This window comes from Marmota flaviventris, chromosome 3 (genome assembly GCF_047511675.1).
Source record: "Marmota flaviventris isolate mMarFla1 chromosome 3, mMarFla1.hap1, whole genome shotgun sequence".
Lineage (NCBI taxonomy): Eukaryota > Metazoa > Chordata > Mammalia > Rodentia > Sciuridae > Marmota > Marmota flaviventris.
This window is the reverse complement of record NC_092500.1, coordinates 111,297,445-111,322,111: the sequence shown is the minus strand read 5'-3', so window position 1 is coordinate 111,322,111 and position 24,667 is coordinate 111,297,445. Positions and strand designations below refer to the sequence as shown.

At 33.7% G+C, this 24,667-nt stretch overlaps 1 protein-coding gene across 15 annotated transcripts in view; it reads left to right on the top strand.

Annotated features, from left to right (window-relative positions):
• The window catches only part of Wrn (WRN RecQ like helicase), a 155,033-nt gene that overhangs the window by 109,482 nt on the left and 20,884 nt on the right, over positions 1 to 24,667 (top strand). For 11 of the 15 annotated variants that reach the window (XM_071610233.1, XM_071610231.1, XM_071610229.1 and 8 more), the window contains 9 exons: positions 5,683 to 5,853; positions 5,931 to 6,028; positions 6,548 to 6,635; positions 7,606 to 7,682; positions 12,078 to 12,153; positions 12,392 to 12,504; positions 14,668 to 14,782; positions 16,345 to 16,476; positions 18,970 to 19,132. In XM_071610233.1, coding sequence (XP_071466334.1) covers positions 5,683 to 5,853; positions 5,931 to 6,028; positions 6,548 to 6,635; positions 7,606 to 7,682; positions 12,078 to 12,153; positions 12,392 to 12,504; positions 14,668 to 14,782; positions 16,345 to 16,476; positions 18,970 to 19,132 — 1,033 coding nt within the window. The remainder of the gene's footprint in view (positions 1 to 5,682; positions 5,854 to 5,930; positions 6,029 to 6,547; positions 6,636 to 7,605; positions 7,683 to 12,077; positions 12,154 to 12,391; positions 12,505 to 14,667; positions 14,783 to 16,344; positions 16,477 to 18,969; positions 19,133 to 24,667) is intronic. The other 4 variants (XM_071610224.1, XM_071610227.1, XM_071610225.1 and 1 more) reach the window with 4 other exon arrangements.

Here is a 24,667-nt window from a genome sequence, read left to right as displayed (position 1 = left end):
TTTTTTAGTGCTGCGTAATACTCCATGGTGTATAAATGCCACATTTTTTTTATCCATTCATCTATTGAAGGGCATCTGGGTTGGTTCCACAGTCTTGCTATTGTGAATTGTGCTGCTATGAACATCGATGTGGCAGTATCCCTGTAGTACGCTCTTTTAAGGTCTTCAGGGAGTAGTCCGAGAAGGGCAATAGCTGGGTCAAATGGTGGTTCCATTCCCAGCTTTCCAAGGAATCTCCATACTGCTTTCCAAACTGGCCGCACCAATTTGCAGTCCCACCAGCAATGTACAAGAGTACCCTTTTCCCCACATCCTCGCCAGCACTTGTTGTTGTTTGACTTCATAATGGCTGCCAATCTTACTGGAGTGAGATGGTATCTTAGGGTGGTTTTGATTTGCATTTCTCTGACTGCTAGAGATGGTGAGCATTTTTTCATGTACTTGTTGATTGATTGTATGTCCTCCTCTGAGAAGTGTCTGTTCAGGTCCTTGGCCCATTTGTTGATTGGGTTATTTGTTATCTTATTGTCTAATTTTTTGAGTTCTTTGTATACTGTGGATATTAGGACTCTATCTGAAGTGTGAGGAATAAAAATTTGTTCCCATGATGTAGGCTCCCTATTTACCTCTCTTATTGTTTCTCTTGCTGAGAAAAAACTTTTCAGTTTAAGTAAGTCCCATTTGTTGATTCTTGTTGTTAACTCTTGTGCTATGGGTGTCCTATTGAGGAATTTGGAGCCCGACCCCACAATATGTAGATCGGAGCCAACTTTTTCTTCTATCAGACGCAGAGTCTCTGATTTGATATCTAGCTCCTTGATCCACTTTGAGTTAACTTTTGTGCATGGCGAGAGGGGATTCAGTTTCATTTTGTTGCATATGGATTTCCAGTTTTCCCAACACCATTTGTTGGAGATGGTATCCTTCCTCCATTGAGTTCTATAGTTTCTTTATTCAACTTTTGTTTGGAGGATCTGTCCAATGGTGAGAGAGGTGTGTTGAAGTCACCCATAATTATTGTGTTGTGGTCTATTTGATTCTTGAACTTGAGGAGAGTTTGTTTTATGAACGTCGCAGCACCATTATTTGGTGTATAAATATTGATAATTGTTATGTCTTGTTGGTGAATGGTTCCTTTTAACAGTATATAATGTCCTTCCTTATCCCTTTTGATTAACTTAGTCTTGAAGTCGATTTTATTCGATATGAGGATGGCCACCCCTGCTTGCTTACGAGGACCGTGTGCGTGGTATATTTTTTCCCAACCTTTCACCTTCAGCCTGTGTATGTCTTTTCCAATCAGATGTGTCTCCTGGAGGCAGCATATTGTTGGATTTGTTTTTTTAATCCATGTTACCAGCCTATGTCGCTTTATTGGAGAGTTTAAGCCATTAATGTTTAGAGTTACTATTGATATATGGTTTGTACTTCCAGCCATGTTTGATTATTTATCTTCTTCTTTTTTTTTTTTTTTTAATTTAGTTTGTTTCTCCATGATTAGCTTTCCCCCCGCCCTCTGTCTTTATAGAGGCACTTCCCACTGATGGTTTTGGTTATTGTTTTTCATTTCTTCCTCGTGTAGTGTTTTGCTCAAGATGCTTTGCAATGCTGGTTTTCTGCCTGCAAATTCTTTTAGCTTTTGTTTATCGTGAAAGATTTTTATTTCGTTGTCGTACCTGAAGCTTAATTTTGCTGGATACAGAATTCTTGGTTGGCATCCATTGTCTTTCAGTGTTTGAAATACGTTGTTCCAGGATCTTCTCGCTTTCAGCGTCTGTGATGAAAAATCCATTGTTAACCTTGTTGGTTTACCCCTGAATGTAATCTGCCTCCTTTCTCTTGTAGCTTTTAGTATTTTCTCTTTGTTCTGTATGTTGGATATCTTCATAACAATGTGTCTTGGCGTTGGTCTACTGTGATTTTGTGTGCTCGGTGTCCTGTATGCATCTACAATTTGTATATCCGTTTCCTTTTTTATTTCTGGAAAGTTTACTGTAATTATTTCATTCAGCAGTTACTCATTCCCTTGGATTGAATCTCTGTACCTTCCTCTATCCCGATGACTCGTAAGTTTGGTTTTTTTATGTTATCCCATATCTCTTGGATGTTTTTCTCGTGATTTTTTACCAGCCTTTCTGAGTTGGCTAGACTCTTTTCAAGATGATATATTTTGTCTTCATTATCTGACGTTCTGGCTTCTACTTGCTCCACTGTGTTAGTGATACTCTCATTTGAGTTTTTAATTTGGTTTATCGTTTCCTTCATTTCTAGAATTATTGTTTGATTTTTTTAATAATCTCTATCTCCTGATAAAGATGCTTAACTTCTTCTTTTATCTGTTTATGTAATTCATTTTCAATGTATTCTTTCACTGTTTGGATTTGCTGTCTCGTATCCTCTTTAAGGTTCCATTCCATCTGTCTAAGGTATTTCTTGAGTTCTTTATATGACCATTTTTCTGATGCCTCTAGGTCCTCCTGAATATTTAGGCTGTCCTTCATTGTTTGTACTCCTTTTCTTCCTTGGTTTTTTATGCTGCTCATGTTACTTTTTGTTCTGTTTGACTGCTGAGTTACTGTTTACTCTTATAAATTTATTTGATGCTTGGGAGGAAAGATATTAGAAGGGAAGGGAAGAAATCACTAAAGAGAATGAGAGTAGGCAGGTAGAATTCAAGGAAGGGGGAATAAGAAAATTGAAAAGAAGTGAAAAGACAAAAGAAAAAAATAGAAAATAAAGAATGAAAGAAAAAAATTTTTTTAAAAAAATAATAATGATAATAAAAAAATGAAAATGAAAATTTAAAAAATAATAAGAATAATAAAATAAAAGAATTAAAAAAAATTAAAAACATTGAAAAAAGTTAAAGAACAACAACAACAACAAAAATGAAAATGAAAGAAAAAGAAAAAAAAATAATAATAAATGCCGTCATAGAGTTCGATTAACTTCTCTTCCAGTAGGTGGAGCTGTGCCCACTGGGCCAAGCTTCTCCTCTCAATAGGTGGGAACCATTCACTGTGCAGCAGCTCTTTCTCCCAGACTGGGCGGGTCTCCAATCCTGAGTGCCTAGAGCCTTCTCTTGTGTTTCCTCAAGCCTGGCCCCGCTCACCTGTGACGCTCACCACAATACTGGCTACACGCCAGGTCTGCTGCTCCTGGGAGCCCTGTTTTCATGAATGCCTGGGCACACTCTCTCTGTTTGCCTCCCTCAGACCCTAAGTTTGTAGAGCTTGGGGCTGAGAACCCCCAGTGAATTTTCTTGCCCTCCGGTAGCCACGCCCCCAGTAGCTGGTGCAAGAGACCTCAGTTGTCAGCACTGGTGGGAGCGGTAGCCGGGAGTTCCGCTCCGCGAGTCCCGCGCCACTCCTGATTCCCTTGGTCTGGCTATTGCGCTCACAGGAGAGCTGGGAGGGGCCCTTAAGGTTTCCCCGCTGTGTGGAGAGAGATGGCTAGGGGATTACACACCTGTCGCGCTGGTTTCAATGAAGTTATCTCCTCCACCCGTGACGTCAGTTCTCTGCCATGGTGGTATCCTGTGCAAATGGTGACCGTTCGTTCCCTTTGCCGGGTGACCAATGCAACAGGTGGGTCCTGACTGTCTTTCCCAAGCCCTGTTTCAATCCTGTGGCCACTGCCTAGGATCGTTAGTGCTGAGTCACGAGAAGCAGGCGAACTTGAATGCAGCCGATCTGGGCTCAGTGTGTGTGTTCTGAGGGGCCCAGACTGTTTGCCCCAGATCCATGTCAGCTCAGCATTGCCTAGTGATCCTGAGCAAACAGCATTTAGACAATTTACGAGTCCCTATGCCCACGCAGCTGAAGAAGTCAGAGACTTGATCTCTCCTCGCCCGCCGCCATGTTGAAAAACCTGGAATTCACATTTTTAGATTACAAAATAATAAACCTATAACCATTATGTTCTCATTAGTTGAATAAAGCTAGTATATTTTTAATAGAGTCTTACAGTTCCCTGAGTTATGTCTATTGTGGCTCATCCTGCATATTCTTTTAATTTTGACCTCTGGATTTGTATATACATTGGTTGTTAAACCTTCGTAGATGAAATGTTTAATTATCTTCCCAATTCTAAAATTTTAGACTGCATTTTTATATTAAGTATTATTTTATATTAAGTATTCAGAATATAATCACCTCTTCACATATTGAAGGGATGAATGTTTTTATAACATAAATACAACCTAAAATACAGTACTTATATTAGAAAGCTAATGATCATTTTAATTAATTTAAACAGAAAGGATATTAAGTGACTTAGGAAATTATTGACAAGGTTACTTTGCAAAGCAGTCTGTCAAAGGAGCAGCTGCCTCTTCTGTGATCAGGAAGCTCTCAACTTGGGAAGCTATCACTGACACCTTATCCTGAATTGCACTGAATTGGAAGCCATAGCACTCAGGAGGGTTCTATTTTTGCTGAGAACCACATTGAGGTTGCTATAATCTGTGTCAACAAAGTAAATGCCTCTTGATACTTACAAAGCTAATAGTTGTTTGCTGGGTTCCTTGTTAATGTTCATTAAAAAATATGTTATCTACAAAACTAGTAGAGGAGTAGCCTTTACCTCACATTTTGCTTTTGCATACCATGCAAATATGTTTGCATACCATGCAAACATCTGATGAGCAGAACTTAAGTCATATCCAGAACCCTGACCGAAAGAGTTTCAGAAATCGTGTTTGTGACTTCCCAGATTGTACAGTAGAAGTTGACTGAGGTTAGGATGACCCTTGAATTATTATCTGCTATATTTACCTCAACTATATTAGACAGGAATAGTTCTGTTCATATATTACCATATACATTTGAACTAGTATTTAAATGTGTAGGATGAAAGAAAGAGGCAGTACAAGGGTGATGTGAATGGAAGAGTACTTTGTAGGGAGTGTAGAGTCCTCTCTCTGAAAGGATAAATTTCTCAGTGTTTCTTGAACTTGATGGCTATGAAGGGTCTCCCATAGGAATTCTCTCATCACTTAGGGAAAAATATCTCAAAAATCATCAACTGTTTAGCATGTTTTCCTTGGTATATCTCAGTGAAGCAAATAAATCATAAAGGAGTGAATAAACTTTGTAGTGTATAATGAAGAAACACACAGTAAAAGCAGCCATGCATGGAAGCCATGAATTGTTACAGGACTATCATGTCACATTGTCTTTTAACATCCATGGTTCTAGACTTGAGCTGTAGATCGTGATCATCTTTTTAAAGTATAATGTATGTTATTCAAAGGTCTAAAGAGCAGAGATTGACAATTCCAAACATGTATTTAAACCTATGCATTGGGAAGTGCATCTGAGTTATATGTGAAAATTTCTGTGATTATTTAAAATATAAAAGGAACACATACTATGTATGAGTTGGGTACAGAACAAGCAGGATGGATATAAAAATTTTATAGGGGGCTGGGGTGGTAGCTCAGTGGTAGAGTGCTTGCCTAGCACATGTGAGGCCCTAGGTTTGATCCTCAATACTACATAAAGATAAATAAAATAAAGATATTGTGCCCATCACAACTAAAAAAAATTTTTTTAATTTTATAGGTTGTTAAAGTTGGATTTTTTGGTTAAATCCAAAGAATCAATGGATGGGTTTGTTTTTTAATTTATTCCATTTAGTTGGATAAGCATTTTTAGATATTAATTTTATTCCTGATTTCAGAGTTCTCAGCGTATTGCAAATAAATATCGTAGTCACAGTTTTTTTGGCACTGGTAAGGATCAAACAGAGAATTGGTGGAAGGCCTTATCCCGTCACCTCATAACTGAAGGATTCTTGGTAGAAGTTCCTGGGCATAACAAATTTGCAAAGATTTGCACCCTTACAAAAAAGGTAAACAGTATAGAAGTCTACCTGTTTGACTTAATTTTTCTCAACTATGCATTAAGATTCTTTTTTTATTTCAATAGGGTAGAAATTGGCTTGATAGATCCAATGCAGAATCTCCTCAGAGTCTTATGCTTCAAGCTGATGAAGAGTTGTGTCCAAGGAAGTTTCTTCGGCCAAGGTTCATTTTTCAGTTTTTTTTTTTTTTCTGTTAACTTATGGGTTTTTGGTGGTGTTGCTGTTTCAGTGATTTTAGGTACCACTCAAGTAAAATGAATTGCCTGCCTGTTTTTGCATATCTACTTTAGTCAATTTGGAAGAAAGGGAGTCCCTGGGAAAAGATAAATCACAGAACTTTCTTGGTTGATGGGAAGTAGTTGACCATTAGAAAACTTCTTTTCCATTGATTAAGTAGCATTGACATGAATGCTGAAGAATTCATATACTGCATTTTCTTCTCATGTGTAGAAGATGGGAAGGGAATACACTTATTGCCTACTTTTTAATACCTTTACATATTATTGATTGTGTATCAGTTTTTTCTTTCAAACATCTTCCTTTTCTGGGAAAAGAAATTACATTTACAAGTCATCGGGTCATTTAAAAAGGATAATATAATGTCATCTGCTTTTCTGAGAGAGTAGGGGTATGATAGATAATTGCATTTTCACATTTGAGATAATTTAATTTTATTTTTCAGTTCTAAAACTGTATCTTCAGGCACCGAACCGCATTCTTCTAATCAAATACCAATTGAATTAACTGCAGAGAAGGTTTGTTTTAAAGAGGTGGTTCTTAATTTATTTTATTTTTTAATTGTTGCAACTCTTGTTTTAAAACATTATGTTAATTCTGCTTTACATAAAGAGGAAAATGGCACATATAACAAGTCATAAATTGAAAAGAGAAATGATATGAATAGAGTAAAATGCAATATGTGATTTCTGGAGCTATTAGAAGAATTAGAAGTATTTGAGGAAAAAAACTTACTTTGATTCTTTTAAGCCTATTTGATAACTAATTTAGCTTAGTTTTTACATATTTATAATGCTTAAGGTTGATGGAAAAATAAGCCTACTTCCTAAATAGTCTCATTAAAGCTACATTACTCACTTCACAAGCACAAACACACATACAGGCACCATCCACATTTTCTTGCTTTGTTGGGATCTTAGACAGCTATTGTAGATTAGGAACTCACCCACAGGTGGACATTAGCTAATTAGAATGTGGAAACGGGACATACAGGTGAATTAAACTTTGTAGTATACTTTTTCTGCTTTATTAAAATATGTGGAATGTAATTGAATCAGTTTCGTGTCTTGGGCTCTTACTGTACTTTAGAATGTTCTTTTGATCACTTATGAGTTTTGGATTAGTGGGACATTGGGTTGTATTTTTGTGTTTTATTTTTTTGGTACTGGGGATTGAACCTAGGACCTTGAGCAGTTAGGTAAGTGCTCTACTACTGAGCTATATACCTTGCCTTTTTATTTTGAGATGGGTCCTCACTAAGTTGCTGGCCTTGACCTTGGGCTTACAGGTGTGTGCCATAGCCCCCAGCTATTGAGTTGTATTTTTAATTGCCTTTTGAATTTTAAAAGTTGATAGTTCAAGAGCTTATTTTCAGTTGATTTATTTGATGACTTGGTTATCTGAGGAGAGATTGTCATTGTGAGATTTTGTACCCTTTTTTCTTTGTATTTAAGTGTTTTTTGAAACTTGTGATTTTTAAATGATCCTTTATGTTTTTAAAAGCAGTCTAACTTGGAGAGGACGTGTTCTTCCAAAGCACTTGCTAACATTTCTTCTGGGAGTAACATTCCTAAAAAAAGGTACAGAGTTCCAAATATTTATTTCCTATACTTATATTATCAGTATTACTTTCCTTTCTTTCCTGAAGATAAAGGACTGTTAGATGTTGGCTTTTTCATTGACAAAAGGAGGTTAAAGCATAAGTTTCCAGTACTACAATTATTAGAGTAGATCCTGTTAGGTCCATGGCAGCGACTTGGTGGCGACTTAATGGCAACTTAGAACAAAGCAGCCCATGCCTGAAAAGAACATCAATCAGATGCTGCCGGAAATGCCTGTCAATCAGCAGGACCCCCTGGCCAATCCTAGAGTTCAGCCAACTCCCCTGACCAACTCCAAGGGGGCAAAGGGACCCTAGAAACACCTTTTCCTGTCCCAAGCCCTTCCCTTCTTGCTGTAAGCCCCATAAAAGTCCAGTCCGGTGCGAGCTTCCACATGGTTTCTCCTCAGACCCTTCCCCTGTCCCCTCTGTGGGTCTGATCGAGTTCCACCCGGGAGTGATATCTCAATAAAGCCTGTTCAGCGGCCCTTTTAAATCTGCCTCCTTTGGTAGCTGCCTGCCTTGTCTGATCTGACAGGTCCATACAATGATAGTATTAATTTAATAGCTAACATTTCATGGGTATTATTGTTTGCCAGGTTCTATGTTAAATGCTAAGCACTTCATATGTAACACTTCATCTTACAACAGTCTGTGAGTTAGTACTCCCTATTATTTATCTCCATCTTATAGTTGAAGATACCAAGGGTTAAGAAGTTAACTAACTTGTTGAAGAACATATAGCAAATGGCAGAGGTGACTTTTAAATCTATATGTGTATACAACTAGCCTTAACCACTGTTATTACATTTGTGTGAAATATACCCACTTCATTTTCAAAAAAAGGAATTTATGGCAACATAAAATGATAAACACATATAGAGTTGGGAGAGAATAAAGATAATATACTTGAACATTTAGGCTTACTATTTGATTTACTGATTAATGAAAGAGTGAGAAGAGTACAAATTCCAGAGTTTCTGAAGAAGGAAAATTTGAAAATCATGTCATGTCAGGGCCCGTGTTATACATACACAGTTTAAATGGACTATGTTTACATTCATATCAGGTCAAAGTATATTAATGTGATCTAGGATTGTTATGCATTTTCTAATGTTTTGCTCACTTTGATAATACTACTTTGGAGCTAATAAAATGTTTATCATAATATCAGTTTTCTACCCCAATCAATTCCTTTTTGTTTGAATGTGTGAAATGTAATTACCATTGTTTTATATGAACAGAAAGGTTAAGGGGTGTAAAAAACAATATGTCCATTAAATATCCTGAAGCATTTTTTCATTTAAATATTTACTTTTTTTTTTGCTAGGCTTCTTAGTTCCAGGTGCTATTTTAGGTTTTGGAATTCAGTGGAGAATAATGGAGACATAGTCACCAGCCCCCCACAGAGCTAATACTGTAATGGGATATACAGGGAAGGGAACATAAAACTACAATCCAGAAAATAATATTTTGGAAACAATAGAGGCTTAATCAGGGCTTCCCAGAAGTGATACTTGAAGCTTCAGTGGAAGTCAGTCAAGTGATATGAGGGAAAGTGTTCCAAGTAGAGGAATTGTTCACATGTAAAAAGCTGAAAGTAAATGAAGGTCTATGCTCAGCAATATGGCTAGAGATTACCTATCAGTAGAGAGTGGTAAAATTGAAGATAGAAAATTAAATAGAGTCCAGAGTATCCAGTTTCTTCTAAGCACTTGACTAGATCATAAAGGCAGTTAGGAACCTAAGGAAGTGTTTTAAGTAGAACAGTAATGTGGTCAAAGCTCTACTTCTGAACGAGAGTTGACAGACTTTTCTATAGAAGAAAGATAGTAAATACTTTAGTCATTGAAGGCCCAAACCTCTGTGACAGCTGCTCTACTTTACTTTTGTAGCCTCAAAGCAGCCACAGATAATATATGAAGGAATGAGTGTGACCATGTTCCTACTAAATCTTATTTATTAAATTAAAGTTTATATAATTTAGCATGTCACAGAATGATCTTTTTTAAAAAATCCATTTCAAAGTATAAAAGACTTAGCTAAGTCCTGACCAAAAAAAAAAAAAAAAAAAAAAGCTGGAGTTGGCCTGTAGACCATTGTGTGCCAACCCTTTATTAATCTGTTTGTTGTGGAGAGAATAGAGGAGGTTAGAGTTGTTGTAGAGACACAAATAAGGAGGTGATTGCAGAGGAATTTGCAAGAGGTGATAGTAGCATAGATGAGAGAAATGGCAGTGGGCATGGGGAGAAAGAGACTTGTGAGATATTTAGACTTCTAAGAACTTTTTTCCTTCAGTGCTGGGGATTGAACTCAGGGTATCACACACATGAGGCAAGCGCTCTACCACTAAGCTTCACCCTTGTCCTAGTGATAGAATTGTTAGTACTCGGTGATTGAAAAAGATAGATGGGTTAATACTGAGTTTGGGATACCTGTGGAATTGCCTAGAAATGAATTTAAATATAAGGATTTAGTGTACAGAAGTACACAGGATACTTTTATTTTCGTCAAATAATACATATGAAAAGTCAATTGATACTTCGAGGTCTGTAATAAAGTATGCACTTTCTAATGCTTTGCTCACTTTGCTCACCCTCCCTAAGCCTACTTAGCTGTATTCAATCTTCCATCTGATTTCTCTGGTACTTAATCTTTATATTTCTAAATGACATGCTTAGATACTAGTTTATGACTTACCAATTATAGAAATGTTTTATTGAATTGCTGTCATAGTAGGTTGCCTTCTTTCAATCCTCCCAACATAATTATAAGTTTTGGTCATATTAATAATTTATTTTTATATTGTTATAACCACAAAAATATTCTATACTAAAGCCAAACTCTGTTGATATGGCCACCACTACCTTTATTGTTCCTGATGTTAATAATTGTCTCCTCCTTTATTTTTAACACTTCCCATCTAGTGAACATTGAATATTAGTTGTCAAATTTTTAATTGATGAGAATTCTGGTTCTCTTTTTGTTTAATAATATATAACTGTTTTCTTGTTTCGTAGATACAGTATCTTTATTAATCTCTTTGATGATATTCATTATAGTTACTTTGAAACATTCTTCTGTGAACTTGTAATGATGTTCAGAGACATCACATTCTTTTTTTTGTTAAAATTTTTCTGCATATACTTCTGCCTCAGGGATATTACCAGGATTTGGCCAGTATACATAATAATAAAATTTCCTTTGTGAAATAGTTTAAAAATCATTTTTCAAATGGCATTGTAGTATAAAGATTCTATAATTCTAATATAAATGTTAATATGTAATTTAAAGCAGATTTATCATTTTCTTGATTAACCTGATAGTACTAGTTCTTTGAACTGTAGTTATCTTTCTTCAGGGTCCAGTCTATTTATTGTAGTGATAGGATTTGTTAATACTTAATTTGATAATTGTGAAAATGAAATTCTTTACATTATAGTTTCTGAGTTCTTATAACAGAGAAATCTGTAAACATCTCTTAAATATCAAGTATGCTCTCCCTTTTGTCCCCCAAAGCAGGAATTTATTTAAATGTGACACCTCTTATGTAGACTATTCTGTACAATTTCATTTTTATAACTTTTCCTGTTTCCAATTAGTTTATCAATGAGAAATGTCTCTTGTAGAATATCTAGTTTGCTGCCTAGCACCTTTCATACCATGTTTCCTCATTAGGTATAGTTTTTCCCTCTTGAAGAGTCCAAAACAAAACAAAATTACTTCTTTTTTTTTTGTTACTGGGTATTGAACTTGGGTGCTTTACCACTGAGCCATATCCCTAGCCCTTTTTATTTTTTATTTTTGGACAGGGTGTCAGTAGCTTAGGGTCTTGCTAAGTTGCTGAGACTGGACTCAAACTTGCAGTCCTCCTGCCTCAGCCTCCTGAGTTGCTGGGATTACAAGTATGTACCACCACATCTAGCTACTTCTTTTGCTTTATGCTTATTCATTTCATTTTGAAGAAAGTTCTGAATAATATTATGTTTTCCATCAATTGAAAATCAGCGATTTTACATCAAGAATCATAGATTGTATTTGTATTAGTTAAGAAAAAAATGTTCTCTTTAGTATGGATATGCAGTATTTTCTTTCAAAACATTTGTTTGAGGAGGAGGATAGGACAGATACTTTTCTTAAGTACATCAATTTTATAAAGAACTCAAATTACAGTTTTAACTATATGATTATACTGACTGTATTTGTTCTGAAATATTTAAAATCTAATTGTTGCCACTTAAATAATAATTGCCCTCCTGGCATTGTTAAGAATAAATATTTGTACTGAGTTGGAATGATATTCTCATTTTTATGGGCAAAATAAAATTAGGAGAAAGAAAAGACTTTATTATTTATTTATTTTTTAATATTTTAGTATCATGGTGCATTCATCAGAAAAATCTTACAGTTTCTCAGATCCTGTTCTTTTGGCCCAAGAGCAAGAGACTCAGGTAAGGTTTTTGTGAAAAGGGGTAATTAATTTATGAGAGGGGAGTTAGTATTCTGTGCATGCTTAAAAATCTGCTACCAGTTTATTAAAAATTGTTCTTTAGCTAAGAATCTGAGATAGAGTTCAGTTTATTTTCATCTTAAGGGAAAATGTAGTATCTGAAGCTCTAAATGTAACAACTGAATTTTTCTAAGTACATTAAAAAATTGTGAGTTCTTTTCTCTTTTGTTGTTGTTCAGATTATGTTATATCGCAAATTGGTAGAAGCTAGACAGAGACATGCCAATATAATGGATGTACCTCCAGCTATTTTGGCAACAAATAAGATATTGTTGGATATGGCCAAAATGAGGTAAGCTGTTTGTTTACATTCTGATTTATTTCCTCTGACATAATAGATTTGTAAAATATATCATTAAGTAATAAGCTGACCAGGGATTCAGCTATCAGATTTGTGAGCTAACGCCCAAATCTCCCATGTTGCTATGCAGATCTCTTTGCTAAGCTTTAGTTCCACGTTTCTGCATGAGTTGAGAACCAATTATGTATAGCAATCAGATTCAGTATATATAAAATCCAACTCATTGTTCATTTACCTTCCATGTACATATTTTATCCAAATGCCAGTACTCCTCTCTCTGAATCCCTCATTTTTAGTGGTACTATCATGTTTCTAATCACACGTTTAAAACTTGATATTGTTTCCACTCCTTAACATATATCTTGTCTCTTATTCAGTTAGTGTTCATTGGAATGTTTTGGTATTTATCTATATATGCCTTCCTGCCTATTCAACCCCATATTAGTACTTATTATAATAGCCTTTTAAGTGGTCACTCTTCAGTTTATCTCTCCATGGGAAACCATCTTAACTTCTTCTTCTTCTTTTTTTTTTTTTTAAGAGAGAGAGAGAGAATTTTTTTTTAATATATATATATATATTTTTTTTTTCGGCAGACACAACATCTTTGTTTGTATGTGGTGCTGAGAATCGAACCCGGGCCGCACGCATGCCAGGCGAGCGCGCTACCGCTTGAGCCACATCCCCAGCCCCCCATCTTAACTTCTTTAGCCTAGAAATCAAGCCCCTCCATTATGGACTTAAACCTGCTTTTTTTCATCTAAGTCACAGAATTCAGAATGATATATCTTACCTGGATTGTCTACCATTTATTGAAGATTCCTTTTCAACTTATATATATTTATTTACAGTCTTGCTTTTGCCTTGTATTTCCTTGATTCCTTAAAACTCTTCTTAAATCCTTCAAGATCTAGTTTTATTACTGTTTACTTCATGAAGCCTCCTGTTGTGTTACTCAGCAAAATAATTCCTCTATCTTGAATTCATAAAGAACTTTTAGATGAATTCTAAACATGCTTTAATGGCACTTTCACAGAATGCCTTATTAATTTTTATAATTAATGGGAGACATATATTATATCGTCTAGATTTTAGTCTCTGTGGATAGAGATATTTGTTCCTATTCTCTATGTGTCTTTCACAGTACTAAGCACAATGCCTAATAAAGACTAGGCATTTAATAAATATTTAGAAGAAATTATTCCCAAAGAATAGTTGCTGGGTAATTGTATTCATTTTTATACTTCCTTCCAAAAATGTGTTTGTTGCTAATTTTCATTCATTCATCTTTTTAAACTTCATTTAAAAATTGTCACTAAATTTCATTCAATAGATGTAACTCTAGCGCAGAATTTTCTAATGACATTACAGTGCTTTATATTTTACAATAATATTTTTTTGAAAATATTTACCTGTATTCTAAGTCCACACTTTAATATTTGGAGAAGATATTTAAGGAAAAGGAGTTATCATTAGCTTGGCAGATTTTTAGAAGATATTTTACAGTCTTTTGGATATTGGACACAATAAGAAATAAGAACTAAAAGCCTAGTTAGCAGATTTTTGTTATAGGTAAACATCTTTAAAAAATAGTTTTAGTTGTAGATGTACACAGTGCCTTTACTTTGTTTGTTTGTTTATTTGGTACTGAGGCCCGAACCCAGTGCCTCTCATGTGCTAGGCAAGCACTCTATCACTGAAGTACAACCCCAGCCATAGATAAGCATTTTGTAGAAAAAAATGATTGAAACAGTCTTAAAAAAAGAGAGTTTTTAAGGCTCTTAATTGTCCTCAGGTAGTACCTCCTAGTTTTTGTTTTTGCAATAATAATAATATAAATAATAGTGCAAGATAAAATGTTAGCCTGCTTCTTTCTGACAGTGACCTGTTTACTAGATAGTACAGCTACTATGCTTTAGTGGTGATAGAGGTAGTGGTGGTTTTATTCATGAATTGTTAAAACAGCAAATCTGTAAGTGGAGGAAAGCAAAGAAATAAATTTATAAAGTTTTTGCCTGCTTGTATAGTAATTTGTATTTTATTTTTTAAAGAAATGTACATTTATTAAATATCACTATGAAGCTGAACATCAACTGTATTGCTGGAGTGATGCTGTTTCAGTGGTTTATTGACTTTTTTTTTTTTAAATGATAGACCAACGACAGTTGAAAATGTAAAACAGATCGATGGTGTTTCTGAAGGCAAAGCTACTGTGTTAGCTCCTCTGTTGGAAGTCATCAAACAGTTCTGCATAGAAAATAGTATTCAGGTAAAATACTATTGGAACTATTAGAAAAGAACCTTTCTTTGACCATTTCAAAAGCAACATTTTAGCCTTTTATTTGCATTTTCATACTGGACACTTAGAAAATGGATTCAGATTGTTTTTATAGTAAATAGTTATAAAAATTTGTTAGTTACTTGTTAAAAGATGATAGTAAAGCGATTGTCTGGGAGGCTTTTGTTTCTATTTCATTGGTAGGCTTTATTTTGAAATTTGACTAAGTCCTGTATTTTAGGTTGATAAATTTGCTTCCTAGTAGTATAAACACTTATAATTCCCAAAGTGCAACTGCTTTGACACATCAGACTTTTAAGGTTGCAAGAATGAGGACTGAAACCCCACACTAAACCATGGCAAAATGCCACAGCATGGGGACCAGTCTAAGAAGCTTGCAAAGCTTTCCTAGAAAACATCTATTCTGTCTTGATGTGTTCTTTCTACAAACTCCAAAATGCAGCCATTCTGAAACTTTAAAGTGGAAATAGAAAGATATAACACCTTGCCCCATTTTATTTAGACCTATTATATGCTCAGAACATTAAATCCCCACCCTTCAGGGTATTTGTTTACAATTCTCTTTAATGTTAATGTGAAAGTATAGCTCTGAAATTTGTTATGAAATGCCCTCAAAAGTTTGGAAAACATGCAGGATGATTCAAATTCTAAAATTAGGCATTGTACATATAATAAGGAAAAGTCAGACATTTATATTTCTTGCCAATTGGTAGACCAAAACTTACATAACAATTTTTTAAGTTGAATTATCTTAATGACAGAATATGGAAACAAAAAGTAAATGGCTTTCCCAAAGAAAACTCATATTCTTCCTCATGTATCTAAACAAAATTTAATAAACCATAATGATAAAAAACATTGCCAAAATGATACCAGTGTCACTCATCAGGAAACAAGGCTCTTTAAATTATTAAACTAGTTTGTTACAAATTTTGTTACGACTATAGTAGGCTGTTTTGTGTGTGATTAAGAAAATAGTTGTCTATATCTTTAAGATATTCCAGTATTTCTATATTAGTTTTATTTTTACTCTGTTTTTTCCTTTTAAACATCTTTTAAGGAACCATATTTGAGATTTTACATAATGTTTAAAGGTTAGAGTTCTGGTTAGGCTATATTTTTATAAATTAATTGTGTGTGTGTGTGTGTGCATGTGTGTGTGTACACACACACATATTTGTGATTGTGGTTACCTGTTGAATATTGATTTTGTTTATTCATTATTCAATATTCACTTCCAAAGGATTAGGGATATAGGAACAGAGTGGTTCACATTGTAGTTCCTTTTCTTATTAACTAAAGAGAAGACTAATAAAGTTTGTTATTACAAATATAAAATTTATGTCCTCTAGTATTACTTTTCCTTTTAAAATCAATATGTGAAAAATCCAACTTCTTTTTGAGCTCCCCATAAGAATTCTTTGGTTGACTTCTCTTATTTTTTCCTAATGGGAAATGATTATATATTGATATTATTATATCTATCATTGATGTTATTATTCATTACTTGTGCTACATTTACAATTATGTAGACAGACCTCTTTTCAAATATAATACCTCAAGAAGAACAGAAGAAAAGTCTGGAAGTTAAAAATAAAAAATGCTCACTCTCACAGTCTGTGGCCTGCACATATTCTTTATTCCAAGAAAAGAAAATGTCTTTGGTAAGTATTACTTTTATGTTACAGATAATTTTTTAGTTTATTTAAACTTGTGTTTTATTAGCTTTTGTATATTAGAGCTGGGAGTTGTGACCAATTTCTTCTAACTGCACAAGAAGTCTTATTTTATTTTTAATTTTAAAACAATGACATTTCCTCTGTTAAGCCTATCCCTGTCTAGGAGCAACAGCAAAACTGGTTTGACAGTGATTTTTTTCAAAGAGATTATATGCATTATAAGTAAACACATTTATAGCTCAGGGATACTGCAGCAGCAATATTTTAAAACTATTCTTTTAAATGAAACTAATAATTTAAAAAGCTATTATATGTACTGTTAAGAAAAAAAATCTCCTAGAGCAGAGGGTGTAGCTCAGTGGTAGAGTACGTGCATGATTAGCATGTGTGAGGCCCTTGGTTCAACCCCCAGAAACCATATACACAGAAAAACAAAAAAAGAAAAAGAAACAAGGAAGAAACAGTGTTCAAGATACATTAAGTTTAAAAAATGGACATGCAGAATGGTGTTTAAAAAAAAAAAGAAAAAACTATATATACACACACACATATACATAAATGTATATATTCCTGCTTTTATATTCATATCTCCTTGTATGTGTTAAAAATGTGTACAGTTATCTCTGAAAGTATATTCAAAAACTGGAAATAAAATAATTTAAAAAAAAACTTATTTTTACTCTATCTTCTTGCATTTTTTTTAAAACTAAACAGATGTTCTTTGGGACAGATTTAATTACTGTAAAGAAATAGCCATTCTTAATGTTTTTTCATTGTTCTTATATAAATCCTTAAGGCTTCTGAGGTTTTATTTGTTTTGATGGGTATACAATATGAAGAGATAGAATAGGGATAGAATGAGGCTTCTAGCTGAGTTTAGTTGATTTGAATTCCTGTTCTCTCTGACATTAAATTGATTTGGAACATATTATGGGATCCAATGCCAGCTTTTCATATCCACTGTGCCTCAATCCACTAAACTGCATGTTTACTTAACTCAGGGTCCACTGTAAATACAAATAAATTGTTCATAGCTTATCTTACTAACTTAACGGTCTAATTAGATAGGTTCCTCAATTAAAAGTATAAAAGTTATTACCTGAGAAACCAAATAATTCTATTGTACTATTTTTGTAACAAAATACATGTTAAATAGAAATTTTAAGTTGAATTCTTATGTAATTAGTAATTTACACATACATGTTAAATATGCCTGTATATCCATGATTTGGCCATATATATATATATGGTAGAAATGGATATAGTTATTAAGGAAATCTGGTACAGTCTCCAGATTTTTCTGAATAAAGTGCATTCTAATAGTCATAATATGAGGTTTCATATGTTATATTACACATTCATACTTTAAGATATGAACAGTGGTATATCTTCATTTATGTCTTTTGGGGTTTGGTAGTATTTTATTGTGTGATATGATGGTTAATTATTTGTACCTCCCTAGAGTCTGAGAGGGTCTTGCCAGTTAACCACCAAATTAAAGATGCCTAACAACTAATTAATCAGGAGCAATAATACAATTAGTTTGAGGTAATTTGATGCCTAGTATCAAATAACCGTATCAAATAACCATGATATTATGCACACATGGTGCCCACTTTTTAGTAAAAAAGGTAGACATTTAATGAAAGTAATTTAATACTACTTTTGAAAGTAGCACCTTAAATGGACTGTTCTGTAAAAGTATCAATAGTCACAAAGATAGTCTACAAATTTAGACTTTAGAAATACATGAGGAGTATTATGAAATGTTAGAGTTGAATGACTAAGCTTTCTGAATGTTGTGAAAAGAATGTTTCACCTAATACATATCTTAATATATTTGGAGTCACATTTGTTTTAAAAACTTTATAAATATGAAATACTATCCTAAATTTAATGTAATTCATGCTAAATTCAATAGTAGGATAGTGCTGACAGCCCTTGTTAAAATTATAACTATTATTTTGTGAATAGAGCCAATTTAAAACACCTGTTAAAGTCTTTGCATGAGCCTTTTACGGAACACATCTAAACCTTATGTTATCACTAAGCATTTTAAGATTTGTTTCCTTGGAAATTGATGTAACTAAAGCACCGTCTATTATTTCAAGTATGTAGAATATTACAGTACAATTTTCTGTATTTCCAGTAGGTTATGACCACTATTAGATTTACATGGAATGGCTTCCCTCTGCCACTAATAGTTTTCTAAAGTGAATAATTACGTATGAAGATTGAATTTTTGGCTAAAGTTAGGTGATTTTGTTTTAATCAATATAATGATTATAAAAAGTAGATCCTGTGGAAGTCTGTAGTACTTTTAAAGAAATAAAATGAAAAATTTAAGTGAAAGTGTAGTCCATTATTTATTTCTCATTGCACGTGTACTTTCTGAAGGTTTTAGGTATTTTCTTACCCTGAGGTATAGTGAAAACTTGAAAAAAAAATACTTTTTTTCCTCCTACTGTTTGTCTATAGATTAGCATAGCTGAGAAGAGGATTCTGCCTCTCACAGCAATTGGCATGCACTTAGCCCAAGCAGTGAAAGCTGGCTACCCCCTGGATATGGAGAGAGCAGGCCTGACTCCAGAGGTTCAGAAGATTATTGTTGATGTTATCCGAAACCCTCCTGTCAACTCAGGTGATAAACATGGCCTTTCTTTGCAGCCTTAATGACTTGAGTCACTGTACCCAGATGAAGTAAACAAGCAATCTGTTAATACTTTTCACTTTAACAGAATTGACCCTTTATGATATTGTAAAAGCCTAACTTTTATAATGCTTCTTATTGTTTTAGAAAAACAAATTTTCTTCCTAGTATCATTCAGAGAAAAGTATACTGGGAAATTCTTTTTTCCTTCCCACTTTAGATAACAACTTCCCCAGCGCCCCAAAAGTGCACTTTACCCTTTTCTAATTTCTACCTCATTATTTGCAAAAAAATACTTCTCCACATTCTTTCCCAACAGCTTGTTGACAGCTTGTTTTCCCCTAAACCTTTCTGATTCCTTGTTTGACTTGAGTAATCTCTCTAATCAACAAAATGGTTGTGACATGGGATGGGTAGGTCAAGTTTTGTAGCTCCTGTAGGAGGATTTGCAAAATCTCAACTGTGCTCATAGAAGTAGAGCCTCTTTACTTGCCCTGCAAAAAAATTATAAGGAATGATCCATTGTTTACAGAAGTAAAGTTGTGGGATATTAGAGGATTTCTCCCTTAAATGTATATATGTATAAACTTGGTTTGTCATAATTCAGTGAATCTAATAATTTTTTCCAAACTATTAAGATAGAACAAACATAAGGCCTTATCTCCAAAACCACATGAATAATTATGTTTTATGACCTCAAATTCTTTCCCACATGGAAGCAACTATAATGTTCTCCCGAAGAATTTGAAAATAAGGGAAATAAGATCACTCTCTAAAAGCAGTTAATAGTATTTAATTGACCAGAGCAAAAATAATCAAGTCATCTTAAAAGGCAGCATTATTTCTAGGATAAAGCAAGACTTGACTGAAGGTGTAAAGAACAAACACTTTCATCGCTTCCATTGACCCACTGTGGAAGCCCAGAAACAGGAGAGAAGGGCATGTTCTGGTGGAGCTCATCTAAGATCCAGAGATGAGGAGTGGTGGCCATCGAGCCTGTTGATAATATTATATCAAGATCATGTCTGATACTCTTAACAAGTAATTCAGCTTCTATGTCACTTTCTAGCTTTCTGGTTATAATTTTCTCTATCTATAGGGAAAGCATGCTCTAGTCATGCTTATTTAAGTATCTATTTGATAATTATATATTAATTGTAAGTTAATAAATTGGAATTTTTGTGAACTTGGTCAGTGTGAATCTGATAAGGGTTAAATTTGGTTTCTAACTTTGAAAGCCCGAGAGCCAAATCCTATACAATAAAATATTCAAGGTAATTTAGCTGTGGATTATCTTCTGAGAAAGCTAGCCAGCTCTCCTGGTCACATTCCAGTCTTTATAACACCAGCAGCTATTTTGCTGGTAATTAAGGTTGAGGGAGGAAGATAGTAATTACTTTAAGGGATTGGATTAAGGTGGTAAAATCTGTTTCTTCATTGCAAAAAGACACTGTTTTAGGAAAAGTCAGACTCAAATGCTTTCTTGATTTTAATACTCTGAAATTATTTTTTCATTATAAATGTGTTATCAGGACTCAGAAAACAATGTCTTTTGATAAAATTTTCAGTAGTAGGCAACATTCTCTAAGTTTGTATATTTTTCCTTTTTTAAGAAAAAATATTGACAATCATGTTTGCTGTTATTTGACTAACTTCCTTAAATCCTTAAGATTGCCTTCCTTAAATCCAGATGGTTTTACCTAGTCAATAAGAGCAAAGGTTCAGGCAACAGATATATTCTCAGATCTTCTGTCTACCATTTCATGGTTATGTGAACATTGATAGATTACCCAATCTCCCTGAGCCTCAGTTGCCTCATCTTTATAATAGGGAGGGATAATATTGCTTGTCTTACACAGAAATAAATTAGATAAAACAGAAAACCCTGGCACATGATAAATAGTAAGTGGTGATGCTAAAAGATTATAACTGAAGAAGTAGATGGTAAGATCTCACAACATCTTAAAAATACCCTTTAAATCTGATTCATTTTATACTTTATCCTTTTTAATAGCTAATTCAGAATATATGAAGTTGATAAATATGGATATAAAAAGGAAGATTTTAGAAACTACAGTCATCTCTCAGTGTTTGCAGGATATTGGTTTCAGACCCCTCTCTCCCCTGCATAAATCCAAAAATGTGGGCTGAAGTCTCCTATATTAAATGGTTTAGTATTTGCATGTAATCTACATAATGCTTCTGTATACTTTAAAACATCTCTAGATTACTTACCATAAATACGTACTATAATGTAAATGCTATATAAACAGTTACTATCCTGTATTGTTTAAGAAATAAGGGTAAAAAGTAAACCCAGGACATGGAATACAGGGATGCAGAACCCACAGATATCAATAGCCAAGTGTATTTTACAGAAACATACACCTTTAATAATTCTGGAAGAACATAATGTATTTTGTGTGTGTGTGTTTGTCCTAAAGAATTCTTGGGCAGGAGGATCACAAGTTCAAAGCCAATTTCAGCAACTTGGTAAGACTCTGTTTCAAAATAAAGAATAAAAAGGGCTGGGGATGTGACTCAGTGGTTAAGTGTCCCTGGGTTCAATTCCTGGTACCAAAAAAAGAAGAAAAGAAGAAGAATTTTTGGGCAATATTCTTCAGTGACATAAGATGAATGTTCTAATCTCAGTTTATTATTGGCAGCGGGAAATGATAAAGGAAAATTTAAGATTATATTTATTCAGTCAAATATTGACAACATCTATTTTATTTGTCTATGATGAAGAATTGAGTTGCTGGTGATTTCATTTCTAAATCATATAGTCATAAAGTTATGGAACTTTATATTTGGAAAAGAAATTGGGAACATTAAATTTTTTCTTTCCCACTCACATCCTGTTTTTAGAGACAGAAAAGTGAGACTTGTAGAGTTGCAAAATTGTTTTAATATCATATCTAAGGTTAGAGCAAGTTTTTCTTTTTATTAAACCATGTTTAAGTTATATTGCCAGTTAACTTAAAAGAAGGAAATATGCAATTTATAAGTCTTATATAGGATTCAGGTTTATAAATTTCTAACTTGATAAGTAAAATAAATTAGCTTGATAATGTTTTGTTTAATAACTTCTATATCTTTAAGTATTGTTTACAATATCTAGTATCCATTATGTTAAGTTTAGCAATTTCAGTTTCTGATGTTAGATAACTTTTTAAATTAAACAATATTGAAATCAATATGTAAGCATGAAACATTCTTATAATTGAACAGCTTGATTTCAAATATTAGGGAGATGAGAAAAGTATTTTGCAATAATTAATGACTAAAACATTAATAAAATATTTGTCTTTACCATTATATGCAGAGTATAGCATTAAATAAATTTCTATTTGGAGATAAATATCAAATTAAATTGAAAAGAGTAGCGGAGAGTTTTTGACTTATTAAGCACATATTTTAGCTTTGTGTCAATATATGTGTGCAGGTTGCATACATAATATTAAAAAAGTATATTTTTTGGCCTACTTTCCTTCCAGAGCCAAAATGGAGAAAGTTAAGAAGGTTGTGATAACCATAAATTCTGACTTTTATTTGTTTTGATAGTATATTTATAGTCTATAAGATACCATGAATTGATGTGAGACTTTGCTTTTAGATTCTTATTTTTCTTTGATAAAATACTATTTGTTCTCCTACTGGAGAAAACATAATTAAGTTATAAATGATAAGAAATAAAGATATACTTGCTATATTAATGACATTATTTTTGTCTTTTTTAAAATAAATTTTAAAATTTTGTTATATATCAGTAGCATTACAATTCATATTACACATATATATTACACATATAGAGATAATTTTTCTTATCTCGGATTGTACACAAAGTACAGTCATACCATTCGTGCTTTCATACATTGCACCATCTTGCCTACCCCCGTGCCCCCTCCCTTCCTTTCCTTCCCTTTTGTTCTATCTAGAGTTCATCTAATCCTCCCATGCTCCCCGGCAACTCCATTATGATCAGCATCCTTATATCAGAGAAAACATTTGGCATTTGGTTTTTGGGGATTGGCTAACTTCATTTAGCATTATCTTCTCCAACTCCATCCATTTACCTGCAAAGGCCATGATTTTATTCTCTTTTAATGCTGAATAGTATTCCATTGTGTATATATACCACATTTTCTTTATCCATTCATCTACTGAAGGGCATCTAGGTTGGCTCTACAGTTTAGCTATTGTGAATTGTGCTTCTATAAATATTGATGTGGCTGTGCCCCTGTAGTATGCTGTTTTTAAGTCCTTTGGGTATAGACTAAGGAGTGGGATAGCTGGATCAAAACACTGGTTCTATTTCCAATTTTCCAAGGATTCTCCATACTGCTTTCCATATTGGCTGCACAAATTTGGGTGCCTTTTCTCCCACGTCCTCACCAATACTTATTGTTTGTATTCTTAATAGCTACCTTTCTGACTGAAGTGAGATAAAATCTTAGTTTTGATTGGCATTTCTCTAATTTTTAGAGATGTTGAACATTTTTTCATATATTTGTTGACTGATTGTATATCATCTTCAGAGATGTGTCTGTTCAGTTCCTTGGCACATTTATTGATAGGGTTATTGTTTTTTGTTTGTTTGTTTGTTTGTTTTTTGGAGTCTTATTAAGGAAATTGGGGCCTAATCTGACATGATGGAGATTTGGGCCTACTTTTTCTTCTAATAGGCGCACTGTCTCTGGTTTAATTCCTAGGTCCTTGATCCATTTTGAGTTGAATTTTGTGCATGGTGAGAGATAGGGATTTAATTTCATTTTGTTGCATATGGATTTCCAGGTTTCCCAGCACCATTTGTGAAGAGACTGTCTTTTCTCCAATGTATGTTTTTGGCACCTTTGTCTAATATAAGATAACTGTAATTATGTGGGTTTGTCTCTGTGTCCTCTATTCTGTACCATTAATCTACAGGTCTATTTTGGTGCCAATGCCATGCTGTTTTTGTTACTGTTGCTCTGTAATATAGTTTAAGGTCTGATATAGTGAAGCCACCTACTTCCCTTTCTTACTAAGGATTGCTTTAGCTATTCTGGGTCTCTTATTTTTCCAGATGAATTTTATGACTTCTTTTTTTAGCATTATGACAATGATATGATTCTATACCTAGAAGTCCCAAAAAATTCTATCAGAAAACTTCTAGAACTTGTGAATGAATTCAGCAAAGTAGCAGGATATAAAAATCAACATCTGTATATCAAAGGCATTTCTGTATATCAGTGACAAATTCTCTGAAAGGGAAAGGAGGAAAACTACCCCATTTATGATAGCCTCAAAAAAAAAAAAAAATCTTGGGAATCAACTTAATGAAAGAGGTGAAAGACCTCTACATGAAAACTACAGAATGCTAAAGAAAGAAATTAAAGAAGACCTTAGAAGATGGAAAGATCTACCTTGTTCTTGGATAGGCAGAATTAATATTGTCAAAATGACCATACTGCCAAAAGCACTATACAGATTTAATGCAATTCTAATCATCTTATTTAACTGCAGCTTTATCATGTAATTGTGTTT